The 20571-nt window shown below is 44.9% G+C and overlaps 1 protein-coding gene across 6 annotated transcripts in view; it reads right to left on the reverse strand.

Moving 5' to 3' along the window:
* FOXN3 (forkhead box N3) overlaps positions 1-20571 on the reverse strand; it is a 398381-nt gene that overhangs the window by 206190 nt on the left and 171620 nt on the right. For 3 of the 6 annotated variants that reach the window (XM_003786976.3, XM_012803472.2, XM_012803475.1), the window contains exons 1-2: positions 20525-20571; positions 16498-17054 (exon numbers count right to left, since the gene is read on the reverse strand). In XM_003786976.3, coding sequence (XP_003787024.1) covers positions 16498-17040 — 543 coding nt within the window. In that variant the 5' untranslated portion in view covers positions 17041-17054; positions 20525-20571. The remainder of the gene's footprint in view (positions 1-16497; positions 17055-20524) is intronic. The other 3 variants (XM_023511511.1, XM_023511512.1, XM_023511514.1) reach the window with 1 other exon arrangement.

Below are 20571 nucleotides of genomic sequence, written 5' to 3' on the forward strand. Positions count from 1 at the left end.
AGCTGGGTGTTGTGGCGGGCACCTGTAGTCCCTGCCACAAGGAGGCGGAGGCAGGAGAATCGCTTGAGCCCAGGAGTTGGAGGTTGCTGTGAGCTGTGATGCCACAGTACTCTACCCAGGGTGACAGCTGGAGGCTCGGTCTCAAAAAATAAATAAATAAAATAATAATGGCCTAGGATAGGGCTTTGAAGATCACACACGACCCAGGTGGATTGTTTCCACATGAAAAGGGTCTTCTGCAGAGTCAGTACTGTGAGGACAGGCTTTATTCCATCACTTCCCCGAACCATTTTTGACATCATACATTTATGAACAACACTGTCGTGAGAGGTGCCATATCTAGCCACTCGGGGAAGACTCTGTTGACACTGGTTGGCTGACATGGTTAAAGCCTGTGACTAAGGACAAGAGTACCCTGTGGCTGAAATTTGGGAACCATGGATTTGGGAAGCCAACTCAGCTTACAAATGAACATATTTAATAGACACAACGGGCCCGGGAGAGAAGGTTTATTAAATTCAGTGGAGGAATCTAAGGTTCAGAGAGGTGCGGGGACTGGCCCAAGGTCGCAGAGCTGGTAAGTAACCAGGCTGGCTCTGGAATCCAAATCTCCTGATTTACTGTTCTATGTACCAGCCAAGCTTTCTTTTATCAACTTGCACAAAAACCAAAAGGCGTACCTCCCTCTTCTGCCCTCCACAGTACCTTCTACCTACAGCATGTACCATGTTGTGCAGCCATCATTTCTAGGTTTACCTCTCACACCAGACTGGAAATTCCTCAAGGGCAGGGCCTATGTCATCATCATCCTGTTTCCCTAGTGCCAGGACAAGCCTGAAGTTTATAGGCATGAAGTCAACATCAGCTAAATGGATAAACAAGTTCTGAGAACGTTTAGGGCACTATAAAGAAGTGGTATCATCACATTATTACTTCTTTCTTTTTTTTTTTTTTTGAGATAGTCTCAAGCTGTTGTCCTCAGTAGAGAGCCATAAGGGTCATAGCTCACAGCAACCTCAAGCTCTTGGGCTTAGGTGATTCTCTTGCCTCAGCCTCCCAAGTAGCTGGGACTATGGGCACCCGCCACAACACCTGGCTATATTTTTGTTGTTGTTGTTGTTGCAGTTGTCATTGTTGTAGCTGGCACAAACCAGGTTCAAACCTGTCAGCCCTGGTGTATGTGGCCAGGGCCCTACCCACTGAGCTACAGGCACCACTGTTATTACTTTTTTAAATAAATAAATGGTCCTTCCAACCTTTCATTGTTTTTTTTTGTTTTGTTTTGTTTTTTTGAGACAGAGTCTGACTCTGTCACCCTGGGTAGAGTGCCATGGCATCATGCTCACAGCAACTGCAAATTCTTGAGCTCAAGCAATCCTCTTGCCTCAGTCTCCTGACTAGCTCCAATGACAGGTACCTGCCACAAAGCCCAGCTACTCTTTCTATTTTTAATAGACATGGGGTCTCACTGTTGGTCAGGCTGGTCTCAAACTCCTGAGCTCAAATGATCTGCCCATCTTGGCCTCCCAGAGTGCTAGGATTACAGGCGTGAGCCACAGCACCCAACACAACATTATTATTTATTAGATATTATTATTTCTGAGAAATAACCCTCCCCCTAGTATGAACTGATCTCTAAGGGAGAGGGGCAGGGACCAAAGAAAATGAACATAGAGCTTATCAAAACAATACTTAAGTTAAAAATCCTGTGGTCATACTTGTCACTGCTTCTGGGCAATTTGCAAACTCTACACATAGTATCAGGACCAAAACACAAGATCAAGTCTTTTGCTCACCAGGAAGGACCTGTGTAGATTTTATCAATGGCTAATACTAATTAGCAAGTAATGCAAAACAGTGTCCACAGACTCAGGGACTAAAATTCAAGGACGTTTGAGTAATTAACAAAACAAAGAATTTGGTAGGTTTTAGGATATTTTCAAGGATTTAAGTAAATTTTCGCAGACAGAAATGAGAAGCCACTTATAAAAGACAAAGTACATTCAATGACTGAAAATAAGACATCTGAAGGCAAGTAAATCCCACATAAAAACACAAGTTCATGTCCATTTTTAATTAGAGTCCGTGTCCGTGAGGAGGACAAAAGTACAAGTGCATCAGGCCAACAGGCACAGACCCAGGTTCTCCACACAGACGTCTGGTTTTAGAAAGTCACTTACACCATTTGGACCCCAGACTCTTCTTCATCTGGAAACCAACATCATCTTCTAGGATTCCAGGGAAAAGAACTCATCAGCGAAGAAGCTAAGAAGTTGTGCTCAAGTCCACTTTAACAAAACTGACACACCATCAGGTAACCTACAATTAGGAAATTTGCACAGGACAGAGACCAAGTCTCCCAACTGAGAATCACTTGAGCCACCTCTTCCCTTGATGGGCACACTGCGGTTCTAAGCCTTGGGTTTCCTCTCTTTCCTTTGCTAATTTTTGATAAGGGGGTGGGAGGGACAGCAACAGGAAGGCAGGCAGCTGTGGCCACTTAAGGTAGAGATAGTTATCTGGGCAAACCCACAGTATGATGGTGGACTAGAAAGAATTTAAGAAATGTTATTTAGAGAAAATTGTTCATACAAGGTACACTATAGCAAATCAGCGTTCAAGAAAAGCTAAACCTAAGTTTACAGTTGAATTGGTGGCTTATGGTTTATCTAAGATGTCTCATGAGTACCCACTATATGCCAGGCAACCTGCTGGTCTCAGGATATGCAAAATGGGTAAGATAGGGTCCATCTCTTAATCCCAGGGTAACAAGAAAAGTGAAGGGAGGACTTTGGGTAGGGACAGACATTAAAGAGATAATTACATTGCAAAATAGTGTTATAAAGTAATGAACACAGAGATTGGGTAACAAAAATTTAAATAGGAAGGGATGGTCTGGGGAAGGTTTTGCAGAGATGCAGGTCAGCTGGGTTTTACAAGCTGAGATGCAGCATCCAAAGGAGGAAAGCAGAAGAGCATTCTAGGCAGAGGGAACGGCCTGTGAAGATGAAGGTCAGTATTATCACACACGGCCTTTCGGGGGAACTAGGAGTCCCAGCATGAGCTGCAGGACTGGAGCATCAGAATGACTGGAGCAGAGGCTGGAAGGGAACAGCTTCCTTAATGGTCTGGGAGGAAAAGAAGCAAAAGAGTAAAGGGGCACAGATCAGAAAGAAATTAAGGGACACATCAAGCAAATGCCACAAACAGACCTCCTCTGGATTCTAATTTGAACAAACGACTTAGAATATTTTTAATCACATAAATTCTAACACTAACTGTGTTACGTGATTAATTTGTTTTTAGGTGTTATAATGGTTTTGTGGCATTGTGTGTATATGTGTGTCTGTAAGAGTCCTTATGTATCAGAGATACTTTCTGAAGCATGTACAGGCACAATGATATTACAATACATGCAATGATGCCAAGGATTTACTTCAAAATAATCCAGTAAAGGGGGGTGAGGAGGAACAGGGGAAGACAGAATGAAACAAGGGTGACATGCTAATGATACATATATTCATTCGGACTCCCGGGAGACACACTTTACACAATGTATATACTTGTGATGTCACATTGTACATGATAGTCCATTGTACTACATCATTGAAATCTTCCGTAATAAACAACGAAAGAAAGATCTTATATGCTCTGCTGAAGGTTTTATACTGGATACTCTACTGAGTCTTGCTTCTCAAATACCAGTGTCAAGAATTATTTGAGGAGTTTGCTAAAATGCAGATTCCCAGGCAGCACCACCAGAAATTCTCCTTTCATGGATCTGGGATGAGCCCCTGAAATCTGTATTCTAATAAATACTCTAGATCTGTCATCCTTAACCCCGGTGTGGACTGGTGCTGGTCCATGACCTGTCAGGAACCGGGCTGACAGTAGAGGGTGAGTGGAGGGTGAGCCAGCTGAGCTTCATCTGTATTTACACCCCTGTCAGGGGCAACACCACCTGAGCTCTGCCTGCTGTCAGATCCCCGCCCCACCCCGGCCAGGAAAAAATGTCTTCCATGAAACTGCTCCCTGGTGCCAAAAAGGCTGGGGACTGCTGCTCTAGACCATTCTAAAGCTAGTGGTCAGAGCAACACTTTGAGACCAACCGCCCTGGGCAATAGGAACCACTAAGCCTGTAACAACAAACTCAGGTGGGTAGTACATTATCTTTCTGGCAGCAGTGGAGAAGACAGGGAAGTGAAAGTGGTAAGGGGGGGGCTCCTATTCAGAAGACAGTCTCCTTAGTTCAGTGGCAATGGTGCTAGCTGATGAGAAGGAACGGCTGGAGAGCGATTTCGGGGGCAGAATAATGAGACCTTCATAACTGATCTGGTATGAGACTGAAGACAGAAACATCAGGACTATTCCCCAAGTATCCCCCAAGGTCCCACTCTTGTGCCTCTTTGCATCCTCATAGCACCGGGGGCAAAAGCCTCTCCATCCCGAAAACACAGTAACGTGAGTTCCCCTTAACTCAGCTTCCTGCAGGAAAGGGTTAATATTACTGTACTTAACCTACAAGGCCAAAAGGAAAAAGATCTCAGTCACCATTTGAAACAGGGAGAGGGAAAAACACACCCCAACACCCCAAAATTACCAGATCCAAAGTGTAATACAGAGAGGGTGAATCACTCATTTCATTTCTCTCTAAACTGCTTAAATTCTGGAAGAGTCAACAGGTTAAAAAGAATTGGTGGCACCAACAAATAAAAGCCACGGTCAACTAAAACAAGACTCATTAAATAAAAATCAAAGCAAAACACGTAAAATGAGAAATAGGCCACAGTAGACTTTTTCCTTTAGTCATTTAAATCCACGGAATGTTATTTCTAACAGCTGAGGACTTTTTCTCCATAATTCTGTAGACAGCAAGAAGTTCTGCAGTGGAGACCAGGGCTGCTGCTGCAAGAACCTCCAAGGCATCAGAAAGGATCACGGGACTGCGACTCAGTGTGTGTCATGCCTGGGCTCAGAAAGGTCCAAGGCTCCCTACCACCTTTGGAGAAAAGCTCCATGGCACTCCAAACCCCAAAGTCTAGCTCCGCACACCTCCCCAAACCTATTTCCTTCCCATCCCATAGTAACCCTCTGCCTCAACCAAACAAGGATGTCTCAGATCCTGGCTCAACTTCTAGCTCAACAAACCACTGAGCTCTGAGCCTCTATTTTCTCACATGTAAAAAGCACATAATATCAAGTGGTAAGGCACCAGCCACATAGACCTAAGGTGGCGGGTTTGAATCCAGCCCAGGCCCACCAAACAACAATGATAGCTGCAACCAAAAAAAAAATAGCCGGGCGTTATGGCAGGTGCCTGTGGTCCCAGCTACTTGGGAGGCGGAGGCAGGAGACATGCTTGAGCCCAGGAGTTGGAGGTTGCTGTGAGCTGTGATGCCACAGCACTCTACCCAGGGGGACAGCTTGAAGCTCTGTCTCAAAAAAATAAAATAAAATAAAATAAAAAATAAAAAGCACATAATATCTACTCTGCACTTGTTGGAAAGCTATGAAGCCATGGATAGAAATGCCTCGCACAATTCCAAACAGGACCCACTGTGAAAATGTCAGTTCCCATTTGCACACTCAGTCTTCCACCCTATGCATTCCCTCCTCTGCGTCCAAGTCAACTCCGAAGACCCAAAGGACCTCCTCTCTCCTTGTCACCAGCCCCAGGCCTGGCCATCATGAAGGAACCAGCTAATAAAAATTCTGTCTTCTCTCCAAGACCCCCCTTCCGCCCTGCCATGGCACTGCTAACCCTTAGGGATCATTTTCTCCTTTAGATTTCTGAACCATGTAATTCTGGCCATTGGCCAATCCTTTGGCAATGAGCAAAAGACATTCTGTAACCTTACTGGTCTCTTTTTGTTCTTGCCCAGTGTCCTCCATCAGAGTTTTATAACCTTTTTCATATCTCCAGTCCCTGGCATAGAATAATTACATTTTGTCCCACTTTGAAAATAACAATACGAGGACATGGGCTAGTACCCGCTGGTTAGCAAGAACTACACATATTATCCAATCTCTTGATCTTAAAAGTTAGGACAACTCATTTTGGATAGCTGACATTTATTCCTTTCTGGATCGGAGGGTTAGGGTTCATAGTTTCTGGTAATCACTCAACCCTGTGATTAGAAGCAATTTGAGGGCAGCTGGCATGAAGAAGTAGCCACCAAAGAAAAACTTTTCTAGTTTGGGAACTACCGGCCCCAAATCTATGGAAATGAAAGAAAGGCAAAAGAAAGAAAGGTCCAGGACAACAAACTCACATTTCCCTGACATGTTAATTCCTATCATCTCGAGAGGTATTTTACAGGACGAAAAGAGAAGAACAAAATACTCCAAAGCTCTCTTTTATTTTGATTAATAAAATGTTTTCAAAAGATCAAAGGAAATGTTTTTGTTGTGGTTATGTTCAAGCCCAGCCCAGCCCAGCCCAGCCCAGCCCTGAGGGATAATGAGAAGGTCCCGGTAGTGATCTTGATGGGGGCAGATCTACCCCGTCTGGGCCAAGGCTCAACACCTGACCCAGGAAGAGTCCAAGATCTAGAAGGACGACAAGGACACTGCACAGGGACACGGTGCTAACACTGCTGGGCAGTGAGCTGATCACATCACAGGGGCTGGACCAACCTGCCAGCAGAGCAACCCAACAGTATGAGGACACAGAACTCAAGAGCCACACAGAGGAAGCCAGACGGCAAAGAGGAGAAACACCTCGCCAGAGACAGGCAGAATGAGCATCTGTGTGGCGGCAGGTGGATGCAGGGAGCAGTCCCGCTCGCCACAGACCCGAGATGTGCTTTGTTGCTCTTTGTCACTACTCCAAAGGACTGATGACTACGTTGGTGGGACAAGCACTCTTTTACTTAAGCCAACTCAGGTGGCTTTCCTGATCTTGCAACCAAATGTTCCTTGACTGGGACATTCTTCTTTAAGCTAAACTAAATAACTTCCTCCAGGAAATCCCTCTTATAATCGATTTCAACTGACAGCAACTACTTTTGTCTGATTTATTACTGCTGTAAGCCCCTTCCTTCTGGAAAGGAGGATGGCTGCGATCTCTTTTAAAGCTGGACCGATTTTACACTGTCAGGGCCAGCGTGTGCGGCCCTATATTACAGCGTCCTACACGACACATCTAAACTAGTTTAGTCAGCTTACCCATTCCCTGAGAGCGAGGGAACTACCACATCAGTAACTCTGTTGCCAAGGCAACTGCTTACTTTCCATATCAACTGCAAACTCGTTGCTATGGAGACACATATACAAGAAAAATTCCTCTTTCTAGCCAGGGACCAGATGGCAGGGAAGTCACAGAGCCATGGGTTAGGGGCTTTGCTAATTGAGATGTTTATTGCAGTACATTCCTCTCATCATATCAGTGATACGACTGTCTCTGAACGTATTTAAAAGTTGCATCCTTGCTGCAAAAGCAAAGGTGTGTTCTCTTCTGCCTGCAAAACTACAGCTGATAACTACATGGCCATCATTGTTGAAGTAATTCTGAGTCTCCCCCTCTGGATATCAACCTCTTTTGTTTTTATTCACCAAGCTGAATATACGTCCAAAGTAAATTCTCTGGCAAAACACTAATGGAAAAATATAATTTCCTAAGAACTAAAATAGAGGTTTGATTTCACCTCCTTTCTGAGAGGTAATCCGGAAATCTCTTTATCTCCTACCAGCTAGGCTCAAATGCATCCTGGATTTATACCTCCACCCAGACTTCTCCACTGAGCTTGAAACTCACATTATCAAAACCTCCTGTCTAGTTCCTAGTTCCACTGAGGTGTCCAAAACCCATCTCAAATTTAAACAGTCAAGAAAAAAAAAAAAGAATTTTCAGGGCTTGGAGTGGTGGCTCACGCCTGTGATCTCAGTGCTTTGGGAGGCTGAGGCAGGAAGATCGCAGGAGTTCAATATAAGCCTAAGCAACCTGGAGAGACCCTGTCTCTTAAAGTCCACAACAGTAACAAAAAATAAAAACCACAGAATTTTCTAACTCCCCTTCCTCCCTCCCAGCTCTAATCTGCCCACACGCCTTCATCTGCACCCCCTGACCCTGGGTCCTCCACACCACCATTACTTCCAGCATCTCTGACTTCTATCACCCGAACCACCCCCAGATAGATATTTCCTCCTACTGTATCTGGAAACACATTCCCCCCTTTCTAATATGCTTTCTGCCAGGTCTCTGCACTGTTCCTCCAGGTTCTAGAGCCTCTGGCATCTCAGGGCCCTTCTTTTGCTGTTCGCTCTGCCCAGATCTTTGCATGGCTGCACTCTTCTGGCCATTCAAGCCCAGGCAGCTCCTCCTGGAAAGCTCCTGCCCTCCTTTCCACTCCTCTCTTATGCATCATCCTGTTTTATTTTCTCCACTGCATGTACCATGATTGAATGCATGGCCCACCTCGTCCCATGGAACTACTATTTAACATGCTCACCCACTTGCACCCTCATCCAGTGGCTGGTCCAGGAGTACAGCGGGGTGCTTGTTGCACCACTGTATCCCCAGCACCCAGAACAGCACCTGGCACTCCCCAAAGTGTAGCATGAAAGACCCACTGCTAAAAATGCTTCTACAGCGGCTGAAGGCACTTCTTTCTGTAAGTTCAGAGTCTAGATTTTACTTTTTTTTTTTTTTGAGACAGAGTCTCATGATGTCACCCTTGGTAGAACGCCATGGTGTCACAGCTCACAGCAACTTCAAACTCTTGGGCTTAAGCAATTCTCTTGCCTCCTGAGTAGCTGGGACTACAGGTGCCTGCCACAGGCCCGGCTACTTTTTTGGTTGCAGTTTGGCTGGGACTGAGTTCAAACCCGCCATCTTCGGTATCTGGGGCTGGCGCCCTACTCACTGAGCCACAGGCGCCGCCCTAGCTTTTACTTTTCAACTGGGTATTCGGTAAGGCCTTAGTCATGGCAGTCAATGCCAATTCTCACTTTACGTGACCACATCTACAGGGTTCAAAGGAACTCAGAATTCTGTGAAGTAGTCAGGAGTGCCTAGCGGGATTGTGCCTCAGCTCTGTGCCAGGCCGCCTGGCCCTCCATTCCCAGAAACTCTGGATTCTTCCTCTTCTGCTGTACCCACGATGAGAGTCTGTGCTCGCATAACTTGGCCTTTACTTCTAAAAACAAAGCATGGGCAAAACGTTCTGCTAGCTGGATGTTTTCTGCCTAATGACATTAGTTAAGTCACTTATCGGTCCTGTCCCTAGAGGAGGACAGTCCCAGCCTTCTGTGAGGCACTTCACAGACCACAATAAATGGAAGGAGACAATGAACTCAACCCCATGGGGCCCAGAGGGAAATCCCACACACCCCATGAGGATGAAAGGGAGAGAAAGAAGGGTAATTGGAAAGCCTTTCCCCCTGAGAAGCACACAGTCACTATGCCTATATTTACTGTCTCCTGCAGAGTTCACAAGCAAAGGTACTCAAACAAGCACAAGCCCGCACACACACATAAATCAAACACTTCATTCTGTTCATATAACTGTCTGTAATCTTGCATAGCAACCCATCAAGTTATTACTAAAAGAATAACTTCATACTACTCTCTATCTTTCAAGCATTTATGTCCCTGCTTCTCCTGTTATCATACTTGGCACAGACTACATCTTCACCTCAATCAAGCTATTGCTTTTGAGGATATTAAATGCAATTTAGCCAGAATACCTTGAGGCAAAACCTTGGTTAACTGGAATGTTTAAAAAATGGGTTGGTATTTCTGCTTTACCTAAGTTACTATAGCAATTTAAAAGTTTTTTCTTGGCATCCCAGCTCCTACAAGTCCTCGTTTGTATTTACATAATTCTCCTAACGCGCGCCTTCTCTGACACCGTTCTACCACATCTCCTGGGTCCAGCAACACTAGTCTCCTAAGCATCTATCAGGGGTCCTCAAACTTTTTAAACAGGGGGCCAGTTCACTGTTCCTCAGACCGTTGGAGGGCCAGACTGCTAAGCAGACTGCTAAGCAGGACAGGCAGCAAAAACACCCAGCGGGCTGGATAAATGTCCTCAGCGGGCGGCATGTGGTCCTCGGCGGGCGGCATGTGGCCCACGGGGCGTAGTTTGAGGATGTCTGATCTACATCTTTGATGCAGAGAATTCTATCCTTGCTCACTAACAGGAATCAACATTACATTTGGGGTCTCGCAAGGGCTCCAGCAAAAGACCACACTTCCCAGCCAATGAGATGAGAGCAGAATGTGAGGTTTCTAGAAAAGGCCCTGCAAACTTGCTAAGTCAGCGAGAACCTCTCTCTGTCCTTCCTGCTTCCTACAATGAGAACGTGCCAGTGGACACCATCTTGGACCACAGAAAGTCTGAGAATGGAAACCGGCAATGCCCTAAGAAAGGTAGGGCAGAAAGACAGACAGTATTGCATATCTCCATCTAATTCCTCAAGACCTGTTTCTTGCGATGGAGAAATACACTTCTAAATTTGTTTAATCACCATTACATGGCTTTCTATAATAAACACTCAAGTCTCTTTCTCCCTAACAGATTTCAGAGGCCTCATGCTTGTTCCTGCAAACAAGGCTTTGTTAATTCATTCAAGTGAATATAAGAAATATTCAAACTTTGCTCATTTTGACCTTTCCTCTCAGCTCCCACTGCCCCTTCCCTAATTTCAAATGATTCCAGTCACTCATGATCCAATGCTTATGGTGGCTTATTCTTTTTTTGTTTTGTTTCCCTGGAATGTAAGCTTCTAAAAGGCAAGAACCAAATCTCACTTTTCATTTTAACTTCTGACATCATAAAGTAATTATATTGAATATGCTAACCGTAATATACACAGAGGGCCCCCAAGTCCCCCGATGGTCTACTAATCTGAAGATATTGCATCAGAACACCTGGAGCACATTCCCAGCCTCCGAAAGTTTTAGGTCAGTGTTGAAGCCAGTGGAGCCCAAGGATAAGTCTTTACAGGATTTTTTTTTTTTTTTGATCTAGTCTCTGAGAGAAGCAGCAAGTAAGTGACAAGGGTGAGTAATAGGAATAAAATACTTTGAGGGGTTTCATGAAGCAGAATCTGTCAACAAGAAACAATACATGCCTAATAAACAAAGCAGCATCTAAGTAATCATCACATTAGCCCTTAAATGAATGTGTGTGTATGTGCCTTCTGTTTCAAAGGCAAAAAAAAAAAGAAGTCCATTAGAAATGTGGTGGAATTTTCTATAAAATCTAAAATGTCCCACCATCTTGCCAAAGCTTAAGAGCATTAAGATGAGCCAGGGCTCCATGAAAGAGTACAGATTAATCCAAACCCGTCACTTTTTATAAAAAAGCAAAACCCATAACTTTCGAATAGAAAGTCAGTGCCAACTTCCTATATTATTTACTGCGGAGAATTATCCCACAGCTGAAGTGATTTCAAAGAGAAATTCCTAAGCTTCTTCAGCCCAACAGGGAAGGGCTGTGTGACCGCCAGCAAGTTATTTAACCACTCAGAGCTTAAACCCTCATCTATTTTAAGAAAGAAAATAATAGGGCCTTATTCATAGGGTTGAAGTGAGGAAGAAACAGGACACCCTGCATATGGAAAACAGAAAGAAGTGTTTCATATATGTCTGCTGTTGTTCTTACAAAATGCCAGTGGCTCTTCACCATTCCTTGGTCAGAGGCCCCATATGGTGGCACACACCTGTGGTCTCAACTACTTGAGAGGCCTAGGAAGGAGGCGAGCTTCAGCCTAGGAGTTCAAGAAGATGCTGGGCAACACAGCAAGATCCCCATCTCAAAAAAAAAAAGAAAGAAAAAGAAAAATCTAGAAACTAAACACACAAAACATTGGGATCCTCCCCCTAGAAAAATGTAATATGCACAGTCACATGACAAGTTGTCAATAATTTCAGGGCGTGCATAGAGCCTCTAAAATGCAAAGACCACCAAGTTAACTGCAAACTCTAGCTAAGATATCCAAAGAGTCCCAGCATCAAAACCAGAACCAGGTATCTCTTGATCCAGCGCTGTTCTTCCTCAACCCAGTCATGTTTCCTAATTCATAAGCTAAAATTATATTTAAAGCACCCCTCAGCCCAGAACATTTTACACAATGTTTCCTTTGTAAACCCTCTTAGGACAATGTTTTTGGTTAAAGTAGCAAGAGGGGGAGTTAAAAATACAAAGAAATAGAAACACACATACCTGGGCCACTATAATCAAATCTATAAAAAAAAATAACTGTACTTCTCATTTACAAATAGTAAGGTTAGCACATGCTACTCGTGTAGGCCTAAGTTTAAGACCTGTGTTTAGGAGGTATAAAACTTAATCCCAGGCTTTAAAACTCCACCTTAGTTGATTTAGGCAAAGATCATCATACGTCAAACTGTAAAAAGGCTGATAAAGAACATTACAGAATAACATACAGGTCACCCCACATGAACCCATGGATCAACCAGGCTTCCCAAAGTGCCGCGGCAAAAAGGACACACAACAGTCCAGAAAACGACCTAGACTTTAGTGCTTACTTCCATTCGACTGCACATATGAGGAGAGAAACAAGTTAAATGCAATCACAAGGAGGCAAACAGAATGTGGGGGCATTCTAGAACCCAGCAGAGGTGTCTTTAACCGAGAAGGGCACGAAGTCGGGGAGAAGGCAGTGTGCTCTAGACTAAAACTGACTTAAGGGCGGCCCCCGTAGCTTAGTGGTTACGGCGCTGGGCACATACACCGAGGCTGGTGTGTTTGAACCTGGCCTGGGACAGCTAAAACAACAATGACAACTGAAACAACAAAATAGCTGGGCATTGTGGCGGGCACCTGTAGTCTCAGCTCCTTGGGAGGCTGAGGCAAAAGAATCGATTAAGCTCAAGAGTTGGAGGTTGCTGTGAGCTGTGATGTCACAGCACTCTACCTAGGACAACAGCTTGAAATTCTGTCTCCAAAAAAAAAAAACCCAACTTAAGAATTATCACAGCAAAGTGCAACATGTGAGCCTTGTTTGGATCCTACTTCAAACAAACATTTTGTAAACAATCAAGAATACCTGTGGCTCAATGGATAGTGCACCGGCCCCATATACAGAGGGTGGCAAGTTCAAACCCGGCACCTGCCAGCTAAAACAGCAGTGGCTACTGCAACAAAAATAGCCGGGCGTTGTGGTGGGCACCTATAGTCCCAGCTACTCGGGAGACTGAGGCAAGAGAATGGCTTAGCACAAGAGTTGGAGTTTGCTGTGAGCTGTTGACACCACAGCACTCTACCGAGGGCAACAGAGTAAGACTCTATCTCAAAAAAAAATCAAGACTATCTGAACGTGGACCCAGTATTAAGTGACACCAAATACTATTTGCTAGTGGAGACACTAGCATGGTGGATATGTAAAAAATTACCCACTAGTCTTATGCACACTGAAATATGCTGGAATAAAATGCCATCAGATCTAGGATCTGCTTCCAACTACTTCAGCATTAGCAGCAGCAGCAACAACAACCAAAATGAATGAATGAAGTGAACCAACCACCCAATCAACTACTGGATCTGGATGTGGGTCGTGGGCGAGGGGTACATAGATTCCTTACGCTGTGCTCTACTTCCGAGCATGTTTAAAAATGTCCACGATTAAAATATAAAAAACAAAGCTCTTGCTTTTGAAGACTTTTAAGAGATAAAACGGAAGCAAAACTGTCTCTTCCCCTTGACTTACTCATTCATGAGAATATGTTCTTGATGAAATCTCAGCAATTGGAAAGAACCCAAAAGGGCATCTAGTTCAGGAATTCCGGCTTCAAGCCAGAAAAACCTAATAAAGCCCATCAGAACTACCAATTTCCCCCACCCTACGTCAGACCTATTGTATCCGATTCTTCCAGGAGGGGGCACAGAAATGGTAATTGCTTTTAAGTGCCACGGGTGATTGTGATGCAATCTGATGCTTCCCTTTCCTAAGTCCCAGCCCAACAGTCCTGCAGGATATGCGTCCCAGGCCCTCAGGGACAGGGGAGCATTTCACATTCTCACTGCCATGTCAGGCTTAATGGTATTCTTCTCTCTCGCTGAGGAAACAAAAAAGTGGACTGGCTAACTCAGTGCATACAACTTGCAAGGCCTCCATTCTCACCAGGTGCATTCAGTCATTGTATCAAGGCCAACCTCAGAGAGGGAGCTACCGCCAAGTAAAATTCCCTGGGAAAAGAACAAGTTTACCTGCAGAGCCAAAGGGGCTTTCCCTGGGCAGAGTATCAGAGGAAATGCTTTCCTTTTACTCAGCCACAGTAAAAAACCCCAAGTGACTGGGCTAGGGCTGGTAGGGTGAAGGGTAGGATCTGGAGGGTACCTAGAGGTCTATGCTTCCCACTGCAGCCACCAGTTGGCCCCAGGGTGACCCAAGGAAAGAGGGGAAAAAGGAAAATCTCAGCACCCTCTGCCTTTGCTCTAACGGCATCATAAACGCTGGGAACAAACTCTCAACCACAAAACTGACTGGCATTCGATCAGAAACATGTCAGTACAGGCCAAGATGGTTGGGAAGCCAGAATTCAACACTGCATAAGGCTAACAACCTCAAATCCTGAAAAACCATTCCCTTTCAATAGGCGCTATCTGTGTTTATCCAGACTGACACCCTCACCCCTAGAAAACAAGACTTCCAGAAGCCAGCGGTAGGGGGGTCCTAGAGGGTAGTACAGTTTACCTAGTGGGCCTTGCACACAGACCCAACACCCACCTGTCACCCCCTCCCTCGGATGACTGGTGAATAATCCTCCTAAGTCTTGCTGAACCCTTTGGAATTGGTCTTGTAAAATATTTCACAACGTACATTTCCTAAATTACTTTTGTATGCTGTAGCACTACGTCAAACACAAGAGACTCAGGCACTCGGCAACTTGCAGACTCCATTCACACCAAACTAAACGCCCTGTTTGGAGAAAGGGTAGTGCAGAGACAACAGAGAGCTTCAATATCACAGAACTCCCTCTTTCTAATTAAAAGTGGCACACTCTGATTGTTACAGCTATACAAAAGGAAGGACTTGGGGAAGGAGAGGCCCAGAAACTTATGAATATTCACGTTTGCACACTTGATCCAGACATCATCTGCACCAGTGATCAAAGTAAAGCTCCTCAGTGCCCACATCTTTCCTTTTCCCAGGCAACACCCCTCCCCAAACCCTGCATCTCCGCCCCTTCTCTTGCACATAAATTCTGGGTGAACCAGCATTTACAGATAAACATGTCTAGTGTGAGAAGGAGAAATATGGCTGTACCACTTCCTTATGCATATTCTTCTGTGCTAAAGATAAGTAGAATATTCTCAGGATCAAGATTCAACTGAAACAAAAACATGTTTCTTGTGAGAAAGAAATTAAAGGCTACAACCCTGCACAGCCGCTGACCTCACACAATGGTGGTTCTGCGCCCGAACCTGAACTTCAAAAAGAGTTTTAAAACAGAACGCCAGCTGCACACAGCAGCATTATTAATGCAAAAAACAAAGCTGGGAAATACAGGCACAGGAAAACTTGGTGGAGGGAACTTTTCTCTGGCAATTTTAATTTCGACAGCACTACTTTTCAGAGCTCAGGGTCAGATCACAATTCTGTTTTCCACTGTCTTCTTTTTTTTTTTTTTTTTTTTTTGCAGTTTTTTGGCCGGGGCTGAGTTTGAACCTGCCACCCTAGGCATATGGGGCCAGCGCCCTATTCCTTGAGCCACACGTGCTGCCCTGTTTTCCACTTCTAACAGTAGACCCTATTCTGCTGCACTGATCACAGTGCCTTCTTGCTCAAGAAAGGTAAAGCAATTTATTAAAACTGGGTCCTTTTAGTCAATCTTGAAGTGCAAACTAAGGCTTTAAAGTCAAAATTCAGTCTCCAATGGCAGTGTTACCCTGAGCCAACTTTTTATATTCATGGAGTTCCAAAGTTGTCAAACACTTTATACACACACACACACTAGATTCATGAACGTCACCTGGGCAACTCATGTCTATTTGATCTTGGAGTTAGTTAAGTGTGTTCAGGTCCTTCCCAATGGCCATGGTGTCCATTCATTCAACAACACGGAGAAGTTGCCTTCTTCCAAGTTAACAGAAAGAAAAGAAATGCCATTTTCCTCTGGTCCTTGGTGGTGATTTTCCTCAAATGCACACCACACCCACACACATACACACACCCCTCTCGCAGCTAATGGCTGCCCGTGGAATATGGATCATTGTTTAAACTCTAAAGCCAAAGTGGTCCACTCCCATTGAGAGATGACAGATACTGAGACCCAATCAAGTCTCCAAACCAGGGCTATTGATCATGAGACTACTACAGTGGGAAATTCTCAAATAGTATGAACACTAAAAATAGTACATGACTAATATGCTTAGGAAAAGGGAGTTCTTTACAATTACCTAAATGAATTAAACAAAATAAAACCCATTTACAACTGCTACTTCAGTAAAGAAAACAGAAATTCATTTTTTAATGGAGAAAAATTAAAAAGTAAACCAAACTTGAGTTCCAGACACAGAGGCTTACCTGACTCCTCTCTTTGTCCACTTTCTTAAAACACTTATTCAGTGACAAATTATGTCTCACTGAGTTTTTCCACCCAGTAGGTGCATTTGCAAAATACGGAAAATGTCCCAAGATCCAGTTGTAGATATCCTTTACTGGCAGACGCTTGCTTGGAGAGTCTTCGATGGCCATAAATATGAGGCAGCTAAAGGAGTATGGGGGTTTGCAGTTGGGGTTCTGCCTGGCATCATAGGGCATGTCAGAGTGGGCAGGTGATGGGGGGGTGTCATCGTCCAGGTCCTGGACAGGGCTGACACTCCTGAGGACAGACTCCCCGAAGCTCTTCAGCAAGTTCTTGCTCTCGTGCAGCCAGTTCAGGTTGGTCAGCTCTTCATCTTCCATGGCCCCCTCTTCTAATTTGATGTCGGGCAAAGAAAAGTCGAGGTCATCGTCTTCCTGAAGGGCCTTGGAGAAGCTGCTGCCTCGGTAACACTGACTCAGTCCACTGGAGACACTGATTCCTGAGCTTTCTGGCTTCTTACTGGGAGGCATGACTGGACCCATTTACGTGAAGGCTCCTAGTGAAGATACCACAAAAAAATGATGAGCTGGCGAACCCCAAAGCAGAAAGGCAGCTTGGGCCCCCTTAATTCTCTTGCCTCCCCCTGCCACCTCCAGAGACCCCCTGCTACGGAGGACTGACTACTACCAGGTGATTCCCACACTAAGCAACACAAACCCGTAATTCCAACACATAGAGACATACTAAGGAGAAAAATGAGTCCACTATTCCTGTAGCAAGGTGACCTAATGCCCTTTAAATAGAAGGAGACTGAAAATATTTACAGCACCTTTAATGCAAATACATCATTAAAAGAATGGGAAACTTCACAATGCCTCTATGAAGACTCTCACTGTGACCCTAGGAAAATCAATTGTTTTTTGGTGCCTCGGTTTCTCTATAATATACGAATACACACGTAAAATTCTTTCAAGCTACATGATTAACAGTATGAAATAAGCACAAATCAGTACTCGTGTCGCACCATGTTATCAATCTCATTGTTTATCCTTCTTAAAAAAAAAAAATACCTATATGTTTACGGCCGATTGTTTCAGATTACATTCAGCTGTTTCCATATGAAGACCATCATGATGGCCTCAGTGTGACTTGGCCACAATGAGCACCATCAAGTTGGTTATTTTTGTGGCTTTTCTTTCCCCACAAAAATCATGACCCCAAATTGTGTAACTTTAATGACATTTGGCCATTCTAAAGAACAATGATAAGGAATCCTGTGGATTCGAACTGGAGAAAGAAGTACATTAAATTTGATTGTGACACAACTACATACAGAGAGGAAAAAAAGCAAGTAACTTCAGACAGTACATGAATAAACGGGAATGTAAGATAAGCCATTCACTGGAATCAGCATTGGTGAAAAGTCAAGCCAGCTTCAAGACAGGACAACTTCAAGAAAAACTGCCACAAAATTCTGTCCCTCCCTTCCCTACCATCTCCATTTTTATCCATGACCTAGAACAGAGAGTAAAATAATATCTGATAAGAAGAGGAATTGTCAAGTCCACAAACAGAATGACCCCTACAGATCAAAACACATTTCACTCCCTAGCACGCAATAGAAAGAACAGTACAGATCATGAAAAAGGTCTCCCACTCTCCATTTGCAGAGCTAAAACAATGGTTGGTTTGGCTTGGTTTAAGAGTGTCTAGTTTTAACCCCCACCTCACCCCCCTGTAAAAAGACCAAGGAGAAAAATGAACACACACATCAAAAGTAAAAAATGTGATCTAAGTCTCTTAATATCCATCACCCTACATCTGAAACATCTGCCACTGCGCTGCAACTGGGGAAGGTCTAGAATAGGGTTCTAGAAAGTATAATGCAGGGTGCCAAATGGCCAGCCAAGGGTGTCAGTAGACTGCAACACTTTCCCCCTTCCAAAAGGTAAGAAATAGAAACTGCTGGACACAAGGTTGAGATGCCCAGCCCTAAAGAGAGAAAACCTGCATGGGGCATCACAGACCAACCCAAGCAGGGCAGTCTTGATGCCTCAAGTTCACCCAGAGGGAATATTTCTTTCTGTCCAATAAGGAAACAACCATGAGTAGTACAGGACACATTTTCAAGAAAAATATAAGCTAGGGTCTTAAAAGTTTCAACCTATGGGGAGGGTAAGGGACAGTTTGTTTTTGCATGTCCCTGACCACCCCCCATTGGTGTGCAACTGTTAAGTGTGAGGACAGGACTGAGTACAGACTGATACTGCTTTTAACTTCTTTAGGAACACATCAAAGCTAGGCTTATCTCTAAAAGTTTCCTCAGATCCCATCAGAAAATTTTGACTTACTAGTGTATCCACACAGTAAAATACAAAAGAGAACTACACAGCCACTGAAGTCAACTTTAGCTCCAAATGAAAGTTTTATGTCTCCTGAGCTTCCAAACAGGAAAATTATATCATGGCTGACAGTAAAGTAATTTAATTGCACTGTTGCTATGACAACATGCTGCTCTCTTTCTTTTTAATTTGCTTATTTGTCAGTAGCTTCCCAAAGGAGCTAACACGCTATTCTCCATGTTTTCTTTTGTTTTAAACAAACACTGCCAGCAATATGGTTTTATCAGACAAATGGCATTGTCAAGAAAAGAGGGTCACGGGGGTTCAGTACCCCGACTCCTACGTCTGCTGTGCCTGGTCCCCGCTCTCCAGCTAACCGCATCCCTACAAATCCCGCATTTTATGGCAACGTATGAAGAGCCGCTGATCGCTGCAGTTCCATTTAAAAAAACAGTTCCCAGAAACCACAGCTGAGGAGTTTCCCATTATTATACTCTAACTACAGAACTCGCCAAATCTTTTTTTTTTCCTCCTGTTTTGGGGGGTGGGGGTTAGAATCTGGATCATGTGAGTCTACAGTTAAGCAAACATTTTTAATCTGCTGCCAACAAGGTTGCTCCACCAGATACGCAAATAGTTATTCACTGGTGACCTCCTTACAACTTTTCGGTTTGTTACTGGTTACGTTCACTACACACACACCCTTTTTTTGTTTTTTTTATGACTTGCTGTGGTTTTTTTTTTTTTTTTAACGGAGAAAATGCAGCAGGAAAGCTTGGTTTCTTGCCTAGTATCAGAAGGTCTCCAAATAACTGACAAAGACTTTACTGGCCCAGCTCTAAACAGATGTTCCATGTGAACTTTCAAAAGTTGAGAAATCCTCCCCAAGCCGAGCAAGGCAGACGATTCTGGGGGGCCGGGCAACCCCCCTTCAGACACGCGCGCGCGCGCACGCACGCGCTCCACTCCAGACTACTGTACTTGTCAAAAACATTTCAAGGGGACCTGCGGAAGAGCCGATTGGCTGCACCCCGCGTCAATCAGCGGTGTTGCCAAGCAACGGGGAAACTGCTCTTCTCCGCGCATACAGGGCAATTGGGAGCTCGCATACCTTCACTGCCGGTCAGATGTCATAAACCTTTTATTGGCCGCAACGCAGAGAGCCTTAAAAACAAATCAATAAAAGCCCGCCGTCTCCCAACTTGTCCAGGGCCCAAGGAAGATTTCAAAGAGGGCCGGGGCAAGGAGGGGTCGGGCCTCGGGGGTCTCCGGAGACGTTCACTGCCGGTGCCAAGTCTGCACAGTTTGGGGGTGGGGGGAGATCTTTGTTAGGAGCCTGTTTCTCATCTTGGGGTCTCACTAGATCGGCACCCGTCCCTCGTCCCGAAACCGCCGAGATCCCGTCCTCCGCAGACAATACCAACTCTGTTCCTCCCGGGCGTCTTTTCGGAAATCGAGGCACCGGGGGACAGCCCGCACGTCGGGGCAGGAAACTCTCGGACCGGGCAACTTCCCCACTCCGGGACTCTGGCTCCCCCCGCTCCAGACCCTCCCCCCAGGAACTGCGGAGCCCCTCGTCTTGGGGGAGCTGCGAGGTCGCCCGCAGGACCGCCTCGGAACAGTCCCCCGCCCTGAGTCGCCCCCGGCGCACTCGGGAGCTGGCGGGCGCGGGAAGCGAACTCACCTGGCCGGAGCTGGGCGCGGGGGCGCGGGGGCGCCGCTGCCCTTCAG

Source organism: Otolemur garnettii, unplaced genomic scaffold (assembly GCF_000181295.1).
Source record: "Otolemur garnettii isolate 467f Iridium unplaced genomic scaffold, OtoGar3 scaffold00020, whole genome shotgun sequence".
NCBI classification, from domain to species: Eukaryota; Metazoa; Chordata; class Mammalia; order Primates; family Galagidae; genus Otolemur; species Otolemur garnettii.